At 33.8% G+C, this 10,550-nt stretch overlaps 1 protein-coding gene across 1 annotated transcript in view; it reads right to left on the bottom strand.

Annotated features, from left to right (window-relative positions):
* Positions 1–2,970: 2,970 nt before the first annotated feature.
* LOC107438707 (vitamin D 25-hydroxylase) overlaps positions 2,971–10,550 on the bottom strand; it is an 18,047-nt gene continuing 10,467 nt past the window's right edge. Inside the window, exons 6-8 of the mRNA XM_016051038.3 lie at positions 9,484–9,739; positions 6,961–7,151; positions 2,971–3,230 (exon numbers count right to left, since the gene is read on the bottom strand). Of these exons, the coding sequence (XP_015906524.2) occupies positions 3,052–3,230; positions 6,961–7,151; positions 9,484–9,739 (626 nt within the window). The 3' untranslated portion in view covers positions 2,971–3,051. The remainder of the gene's footprint in view (positions 3,231–6,960; positions 7,152–9,483; positions 9,740–10,550) is intronic.

The raw sequence follows: 10,550 nt of genomic DNA, 5'->3' as shown, positions 1-10,550 counted from the left end.
TGATGGGAAGGCGATTGCATCTGGCACGGAATGATGATGACCTCGTTCGACAATTGGATCGAATTTGGCAGGAAATACCACAGGAGACCATCCGGGAGCTTTATCGGTCTGTGCCACGCCGTGTGGCAGCATGCATCCAGGCTAGAGGCGGGTCAACACCTTATTGAACTTGTTACTGTAACTCTGCAATAAATTATTCAATTGTTCTGAAATTTTAATCATTTACTATTCTATACGTTGTCTTCCTATCCATCAATTTTCGTTTCAATCGGACAACTTCTTCTTGGTGCGTCGATTTTTTTGTTATAGAGTGCATTTTATTGTGAAAAAAAATTCTTCCATTTTGAAGAATATCCCTAAAAATAGTATATTTTGAATTAGCTAAATACTCTTTCTTCGTATTATTGAATAAAAAAGAAAAAGATGAATAAATCAGTACTGATTAACACTTTGAAATCATGCACAAAACTGTGAAGATACCGTTCATATACCGGCATAATTAATTAATCTGAAATGATGTAATATTAAGTTCTTCTCGATGGCTATACGTGATTAGATAAAGCAAAACACGTTTGCGGAAATTGATTCCATCGAAATAAAAACTAACTGTATTCAGTATCATTTGGCAAGATGCTGTTGCTTGAGGCCATCTCATGATAGTCAAAATTTACCACAATACAGCAATTTTCTTCGGTATTCATCCCTTTTAAGGAGCCATTAAGTATCTCTTCCCTCAGTATCTACATTAAAACTGCTCAGTATTGATGCCGTTTCTAGAGTTACTTACGTAATACATATCAAAAAAATATATAATATATAGTCTATCTAAGCTGAGAACTCCTCCCGCTACAAAGTATGAGGCCGTCTGGTGCTATGGAAACAAGAATTGCGTATTTTAGAGGTAGACGGAAAAAAAGGTTCCGGAAAAAAAGGTCCCGGTAAAAAAAGCCCCTGGAAAAAAAGGTCCCGGTAAAAAAGGTACCTCCATAGGGAAAATCTGTAGGGATATTCCCCTCTCGCTTTTCAATGAATATTCTTTTTATCTGTAATAATTCAGATTAGATCATTGAGGTAAGGAGAAGGGTAAGGGACTTATGGGCTGGCTGTATTACGCTTCTTTTTTTTAAATTTTACTTCATTTATTTATTCTTCTTTGATTATTTTTTAAAGCGGGAAGATACTATTTAAATTTTTCAATAATGTTTTACTTTTTTTTTGTAATTTTTTTAAGTGAAAAATGTGTTATTTTCTATTTTAAATTATATTTTGTGAAGAAGTTGCTAATGTGAGGCTTAAAGTAGCCAATCGGGGAAGTTGGGAGGATTTATGTGTTGGATGTTTGTTCGTGATTGGAGGTGAAAGTATTGGTCCTTTTTAATTAGTTGAAAAGGCGCGACACGAAGAAAAAAAAGAAAAGAAAAAAACCATGCACGGAACAGCAAAAAGCGCTTCAATCTAATCTTCTCATTTCAAATATTTTCCCCTACAGAATTTTCCCTACACAGGTACCTTTTTTACCGGGACCTTTTTTTCGTACCTTTTTTTCCGGGACCTCTTTTTCCAGGTACTTTTTTTACGAGACCTTTTTTTCCGTACCTTTTTCCGGTACCTTTTTTTCCTAGGATCATTTTAGGGAGGGCAGCTTCTCTCTAAGACTAACACAATAGACCGAATAGTTCGGAGTTCTAGACCGACACAATAGAACTCCTCCCGCTGAAATGTCTGAGTCCGTCTGGTGCTATGGAAACAAGAATGGCGCATTTTTTTTTTGGGGGGGGGGGCAGGTCCACTCTAGTACTAACACAGTAGACCGAAGAAAAAGATTCCCTTTCTCCCGCCGATCCTAGCCGAAATCACTCCCCAACAGCGACCCTTCACCCCTACTTGAAATAGTCATACCTCGTTGCCATAGTCCCCGTCACAGGTCCAGACGAATGTCTGGAGGAGTTCTTATTTTAGACAAACTATAGAACCTGCATTAGTTTATTTGGTACCTATTATCCCTTTACTTCTCGCTCTCCCCAAAACGACCGGGGAGTTGGCTCTCTGTTTCTTATTGTCGTGATATTTCCGAGCTCACGCGTTCAAAAGTAACTCGCCAAAAAGATTATAATACCCCGAAATCATTTAAGCCGGGAATCATCTTTATTTCTCAATTTATGCACCAGATGACAATGCCAGACTATATGTTAGAGTTATTTTTTAAGCTAGATGTCAGCAATCATCAAACACGTAAGCTAAAAATTAACCCAAAGATTAAAAATGAGTACATATATAGTATATACACTTAGTTTTATATAAATTTCTTGTATAAAAAATGGGCACTTTTATGACCCTTTTCTTCAAACTTATGCGACCATTAAGGCGTTACAACTCCGCCGATTGCCATGATACTAGTAGAACGCATTACAGAAATTAATTAAACATTATTTGTATCAATAATAGTACGGCAAATTTTTACGGTTTCCCCAAGCGAATTCTCAACTTATAACTTTTTTTTATTTCAAATATCATCGATTTTAAATTATTTAGTTTAATGGAAAAACCTTTTTAAAGCATAACTTAAAACTGAAGAAACAGGTGTGTTTATATAACTTCAGAAATACTAATTTGGTGACGTCGAGGGCCACCTTGCTACCACGTTCACATTAATAAATAAGTTTATCTGTCAAAATGAGTAAAATAAATAAATGAATAATAAAGAATGTTCAATAAAATATTTTTATAACCTAGCAAACATCAACTGCGACATCTGTAAGGGATTTTAAAAACAAAACAGAATCATCTGCTGTTTTATTTATATCAATGACTCTTTCTAAACTAATTAGAAAGTTCTCAAACGTCTTTCCAGAACGATTTAATTTAAATTTTTGAATGATACTTGCGATCGGGGACTAAAATTGCTCGTTTCACCAAAGGTCCGAATTATGGAACGTTGTCATAAATGATTCTAGATTTATAATCGAGACAGACGCACACAAACTCTTCATTTTATTATTATAGACAATCAGTTGAATCTAAAAATAAGATGTTGCAATTCAATATTTTGTTTTAGCTTCTTTCTTTGAAACACATTGGCTGAGGAACTAATCGTTGAACTAGGCCAGTCATGATCCTATAGTCAGGCTTAACTCCTGGCGGGAAAGATATTTCATAATTTCTCACTATATGACTAAAATAGGACAATATTTCCATCCAGGCTACTGTTTCACCCGGGCACATTCGTCTTCCTGTTAAAATATTGAATGCAGGTTAATATTGTTTGATGTTTGGGACTCGGGGTTAGTCTCAGATTGACAAAACAATTGGTTCTAATATAAGGGATTCGGGATAGGGCGGCTAATTTAAGGGACATAAATTAATAAATCTAATACGAAGGAATCAAATTATTCTGACTCATATATCATACTAAAAATATAGAGCTAATAATTTCACATACTCTATATTGCAATTAGCAAAAACAGTGGAGTGCAAAAGCCTCTAGTCATTATACTGTTTTTGAAATTTGATTACAATGCAAAAATAAAATGAAAATCACACTTTTAGAACAACTCAGTTTCTATACGCATCTTTTGAAAGATTCGTGTATCTTTTTAAAGCTATAAGCCAGTGATTCTCAACCTTTTTTCTGGGGCGGCAAACTTTTGACGATTTCGAAATTTGACGGCACACAGTGAAAAAAATTAGTTTAAAAGTTGTTTACTTACCCATAATACACTGCGTTAAATAGTTTGTGATAATAATTTTGAATGTGAAATAAAATAATGTGTACTGCAAAAGCACGTTTATCAGGGGATTAATTATTTCTTTCGACTAATTTTTTACTAGTTAGTTAGAGTTATTCATTTTTTTATAGTTATTAATTGTTAGCTTGTTTTCTATAGCTATTAACTGTTATGTTTTTGTGATTTCTTGTTAACTAGTATTTTTGGTGATTATTAATTGTTAGCTTATTTTTCTGTTAGTCATCCTTTGTTAATTTGTTTTTATAACTATTAATTGCACAGCTTACTTTAATGATTAGCTTTTATTTCCATTTGAAAGTTAATATTTAGCTTGCTTTCCTTTGTTGATTAATAATTTTAATAATCCTTAAATTTCCTACTTATTTCAACATTTTTTAAAATTGTCAAAGACTATTTAAACACTTCCTTCTTATTTTAAGATTGTCAGAGACAAGACAATCACCGACTAAGCGACAAAGATGTTCACGCGGTTAAAGCGTGGAAAAATTACAAAATGTATATATATACAGGGTTATTCATAATTCCCTCAGGGGTTTCGAAGCGTTATAGTAAAAAAAAAGAAGACGAATATGAAAAAAAAGAAACATATGAAATTATTCTGAAACTATTCAAGTTTTACTTACATACATTACAGGTGTTCTATGTGTGAACTCTTGGTCACACGGCATACATAAATGCGATTGTCCAGTTCCTGCCCGGAGGGAATTATGAATAACCCTGTATATATATAATATTATATATATATAAACACTTTTCTTTAATTTAAACTTAACTCGTAATAAAAAAAGTTATAATTTTTATTGCCTCGTTTCTAATATTTGGCGGCACATTTTAAGAATTTGGCGGCACACAAAAGTGCCGCGGCACAGTGGTTGAGAATCACTGATCTAGAAGGTAATGAGCAGGCATTCTTCAGTTTTTCCATTTGTAATAAATTACTCTTCGAGAACTGGAAGGCAGCTGAAGAGCTCTTATAGGATCTGATATATGCTTAGTTTTAATAGCAAGCCTCTCNTTCGAAGCGTTATAGTAAAAAAAGGAAGACGAATATGAAGACAAAGAAACATATGAAATTATTCCGAAACTATTCATGTTTTACTTACATATATTACAGATGTTCTATGTGTGAACTCTTGGTCACACGGCATACATCAATGCGATAGTCCAGTTCCTGCCCGGAGGGAATTATGAATAACCCTGTATATATAAATATTATACATATATATACACTTTTCTTTAATTTAAACTTAACTCGTAATAAAAAAAAGTATTATAATTTTTATTGCCTCGTTTCTAATATTTGGCGGCACATTTTAAGAATTTGGCGGCACAGTGGTTGAGAATCATTGCTATAAGCATAAGCAGATAGATAGACCAGGCGAAAAGCCAGGTCTAATCAGGTTCTGAAGACCAAAGGAGAAGTCAACTCCAGTTCCTGTGAACAAAAGATGAGGACAGGAGCTGGCTTGACAGAAGCATATTTCAAAATTAACACAAATACTCAGTGTTTTTTTAAATCTTTCACTGTCTCTCCGTTATTTTGAATAGCACATAATAACAACTTCACTTGAATCCCACAAATTATTAGCTCTATATATTTCTAGTTCCTCAATATAAGTACGATTAATTTGAATTCTTCACATTAGTTTTATTAATCTGTGCCCCTTATATGAGTCACCTTATCTACAGTTCCTTATATTAGACCCAACTGTTTTGATTCCCTGGTGTTTTGATTCCCTGGTGTGTGTGTGTGTGTGTGTGTGTGTGTAAAATCGAGGGCTAGACGAAAAACCGCCCGTCCACGGCGGTCGATAATTCCCCGCGGATAAGGAATTTCTCAAATCCGACTTCCGCGAGGACGGCCATTTCCTGTTATTGTTCGTGATAAATTTTCAATTTTTGTTATCTTACAAGAGTCTAGCGCCTCACTTCTAAAATGACCCTCTAATCCAGAAATACAGCAACATACTGCGCATGGTGGAATTGATGTTTTCTCTTTCTGCGAGTACTGCAAAGATTGAAAGAGGCTTTTCAGCAATGAACTTACGAAAGAGCCCATTACGTACTGGTCTTAAACAAGAAGCGTTAAACGCAATTATGAGCATAGGCCTAAATGGAAAACCCCCTTCAGTTTCAGTTTTAGGGTTACTATCAGTAACCTAGTATTTCCTTTATTACTGTTTAATATAATCCTAGTAACTACTAATTCATTGTGCAATTTATATTTGTTGTTGTTGTTGTTGACTTATTCCTCTTGGTCAGCCGCAGGCTAGACCAAGTCAATGAGCTCGAAAGTCTTCAGGAAATCAAATACAAGTAAGGGACCAGAGTAGAGGTCTTTCTCTTCCAGACTAAGACAGTGTAAAATATGATCGGGAGAAGCCTGTGCAGAGTTACACTTCGCGCACGTTGAATAGGTCTTTCGCCCAAGCTCAAAAGAGAGACACCTGATGTGTCCACTTATGAGCCTACTTATAGTGGACTGTATGGCTCTATCAGCCCCCATGGTAAGTGCCCCACCAGGAGTCTGTCCATTATACCAAAGAGTGGGCCGGAGGGATGTTCCATAGTTGTTGGTTAGTGGTTCTGATCTTGGAACAAATCTCAGAGAAGGTCAAAGGTCGACTTGAAATTGTGCTATCAGAAGCTCCCTGCTTGGCCAAAAGATCAGCATTTTCATTACCAAAGAGGCCTATGTGAGAGGGAATCCATTGAATGAAGATTTTACGCCGATGAGAGAGTTGTTTAATTTTATTAAGTATAGAGACAGATGTCTTGTCGCCAGCCTTATTCCAGTTACTTAAGTGCTGTATGGCACTACGACTATCGGATAAGATCCAGATAATTTATATAAATGTTTGTAATAAATAAGAGAATCATATTTTTATTTATTTAGAAGCAACGGGTTAGTTTCAAAGGAGGACGGGTACATTGTTGAACAAGCCGTCCTCGGGGACGGGTAAAATTTCTTAATTTTTTCGAGACCTGGTAAAAACTATTATTTTAGTTTCAAGTAAAAAAGATGTGCAAGTATACTGTAAGAGGACCTATTCATCTCAATTATTCAACTCTATTTCAATTATTTAAGTTCATATATTAATGCAAAAAAGAGCATAACGTGTTTAAAATCACTTGTTGTTCAGGGAAAGTATTTTCACATGAAAAATGAAAGTTTAAGAAAAACATTATAAATCAAAACTCATAAACCACAAACCATATGAAAAAGGAGCGAAACTTTCAGGCTGTTTTATCAATTTTGTTCCATCATTCGATAAAAATCGTTCAGGAATAAATTTGTCTACCTCGTTCCAATATTTTGGATCATGATGCAGACCCCACAGATTCATTGTTATTTCTGCACCTTTCGGGATAATGTAATCTCGAATTGGAATATCTTGATTAGCTCTAATTAAGAAAAAAAATATGTAAATTCTAATGAATATTTAGAAAAAATATGTAAATTCTAATGAATTTCAGAAAAATACACGTAAATTCACATGAATATTATGAGAAATACATGTAAATTTTAAGGAATTTTTAGAAAATATATCCGTAAATTCAAATGGATGTTATGAAAAATATATATAAATTCTAATTAAATTTAGAAAAAATATATATAAACTCTAATGAATATTACTAAAAAAATATTTGAATATTTTATAAGGAACATTATATATTTGAATATTATATTATATGTAAATTCAAATGAATATTATAAAAATAAATGTGCATTCTAATTAGTTTTAGAGAAAATATATGTGCATTTTAATAAACATGAAAAATTAATATGCAAATTCTAATGAACATTATTAAATATACGTAAATTTTAATGAATATTAGAAAAAATATGCTTTAATTCCATTGAATAATATTATAATCAAGAGCATGTTTAAAAATTAATTTTAATCAATCTTCAAGGCTTATTAGACGCCAATGATTTTTAAAAACATTTATAAATCTCTTTTAAGATAATAAATAAATGTATTGCTTCGTTCAAAGATATTATTGATGTGTTAATATTTTGTAATTTCATTCAAAACCTAAGCTAACAATATTGCCATTGAGTTGCTTGCTGATAAAGACAAAAGGCAACTCTATTTTTTATTGATGGGATGTTTGGAAATGTCTGTAAGGATGTTTAAAATTAAAATAACACAGTTTAAACCATTATTATGTCCGTTCCAGAGGAAGAGTAGGACAAAAATGTAATCGATGACATTTTTTGATTACAGTAATCAAGTACTTGTAATCATGATTTCAAGATAACTTAATTTTGTTTACAACTGTAATCGTGATTACAACAAACAATTACAGTGTTGTTGTTTCTAATCCCCAAGAGGTCCATCCCAATTAGACCAATTCCATAAGTCCAAAAATGTTCAGGAAGTCTAAAAATAGATGAGGTTTTGAAAAAACCTCGTCGATCTTAAAATCGATACAGTTTAGAAAATGCTCGGGCGAAGCCTGAGCAGTCCTACATTTAGTGCAAAGTCCAAAAGTCTTTTGCCCCTGAACATACGAGAGACACCTCAAGTGACCACTTGCAAAGCGAGACAAACAAGTCTGCTGGCTTCTAGGTCCCTCAAAAAGCAAGGCACTTCCAGGAACAGGGGAAAGTGTTACAGCTTCTGTTGGCCGAAAATGACCTGGAGCACCAAAGGTAGAAGACTGATTTAGCTCCATAGTTTCACCTGCTAGCATTAGCTGGGCATAATGGAATGGCCTTCACGCCTAGGGTGGCCCTACCAGGAGCTAAGCTCCCGACGTACTTCGCCCATTCCGCCCAGTGGCACCCCCTCGCCACGGTGAGGCAGCTACAATTACAGTAATCAACTACTTGTAATAATGATTACAACTTTCAAAAATTTAATTACAGCTGTAATCGTGATTACAACTTTCAAAAATTTAGATTACAGCTGTAATCGTGATTACAATATTGATTACAGTAATCAATTACATGAAAAATTATGCATATAATTTGCATGTAATGCGGTCAAGATCGAGAACGGGGTAACTGTAAAAAAGGGGCAATTGTTATGTTGGGCTTATACACTGAAGAGCCAAAAAAAACTGGTATACCTGCCTAATATCGTGTAGGGCCCCCGCGAGCACGCAGAAGTGCCGCAACACGACGTGGCATGGATTCGATCAATGTGTGAAGTAGTGCTGGAGATAATTGACACCATGAATCCTGCAGGGCTGTCCATAAACCAGTGGGAGTAAGAGGGGGTGGGGATATCTTCTGAACATCACGTTGCAAGGCATCCCAAATATGTTCAATAATGTTCATGTCTGGGTATTTTGATGGATTTCCGATACTCACGGTATACTCGTGAAATGGTCGTACGTGAAAATCCAAATTTCATTGTTATCTCGGAGATGCGCCGACTATAACACCACGTTCAAACTCACTTAAATCTGTATAACCTGGCATTGTAGCAGCAGTAACAGATCTAAGAACTGTGCTAGACACTCGTTGTCTTCTAAACGCGTTGCCGATCGCAGCGCTATACTTTGATTGGCTCCTTACCCCCATTATTTACATACTCATGTCTGTACCAGTTTTTTTGGCTCTTCAGTGTATTAGTTACAATCAAAACATATATTGGTTCGTGATGGAATTATTGACGGTTACCATCAAGGTTAAGTTGGTCCATCAATAGAGAACCATCAAAAATTTTGAGTCGGGTCAGCAAAAAGTTAGTGAATTTCTAAGCCACTTGTACATATTTCTTACTTTCTAGTTGTACTCAGGGGCACGATGCTTGAGAAACGCTGCGACTCCATTAGCACTGCAAAGGTGTAAGGAATTTTGTCTCTCTCTTCATACTTAACAGCACCATCTTTGCCAATAACATCCATGATTTCTTTATAAACTTTATCTTGAATATCTTTATAGTCAGCCATTAGTCTGAAAAGCCAACCCAGTGAACTTGTAATGGTGTCACTAGCCCCCAGGAAAAGAACTGTCACATTTCCTTCCAGCATTTTTTCTAGAAGATTATTGTCATTATTATTGAGTCCCATTATTATGTTTATCATTTATTTATTACCGTGTTATTGTTAAGTATAAGATGTTAAGTATTATTGTTAATCACAAACAACTATTTGGAAATATTGAATTAAAATGATACTCGCATATTACATTGAAAAGAGGACATAGAATATACGTTAAAATTTAAATTAAGTTTCTTATAATCACTTAATTGAAAGTTTAAAAAAAAGTCTTTAAGACGAAACAAATTTAAATAGCAATTTAATATTTTGATTTAAATTTTTCATTATCTTACAGGTAAAAAGAATTATAATGTTAAATTAATTAAACAAATATGTTCTATGATTGTTTCCTCATTGTGTTTCTATGTGGAAAAAAATTATAACCACTTATATAGCAATAAGACTCCAAATTCCTCAAGCTAATTCAGATAACTTAATCATTAAAACATTGATTGCTGGTATCATAGATCTCTTGGAGTATAAGAGTAAATATTTACTAATTTCATTCAGAAAAGTACTCTGATTTTATGTGAAATAGTTTACAATTTATTCTACAATTGTTTCATAAGTTACCGTTCAAAAATTTGATACAAATATTTTAATTGCAATATTATTTCTAAGTATTTTTTTCTTCCCATGTTTTACGATATTATGGAAATAAAAGGATTGTTTGAGTTTTAAAAATGTCCAAAAATCTAACAGCAATTGCCTTTTGTCATTCTTTAGTAATACATTTAGAACTGTATAGATTTTATCTTAACTTCTTTGCCATTCCATCAATGTTTCTACTCTAAACTGATATATATA

Source organism: Parasteatoda tepidariorum, chromosome 6, assembly GCF_043381705.1.
Source record: "Parasteatoda tepidariorum isolate YZ-2023 chromosome 6, CAS_Ptep_4.0, whole genome shotgun sequence".
In the NCBI taxonomy this organism is placed as follows: Eukaryota; Metazoa; Arthropoda; class Arachnida; order Araneae; family Theridiidae; genus Parasteatoda; species Parasteatoda tepidariorum.
Note: the sequence above shows the minus strand (reverse complement) of the source record. Positions and strands in the feature narration are given on the sequence as shown.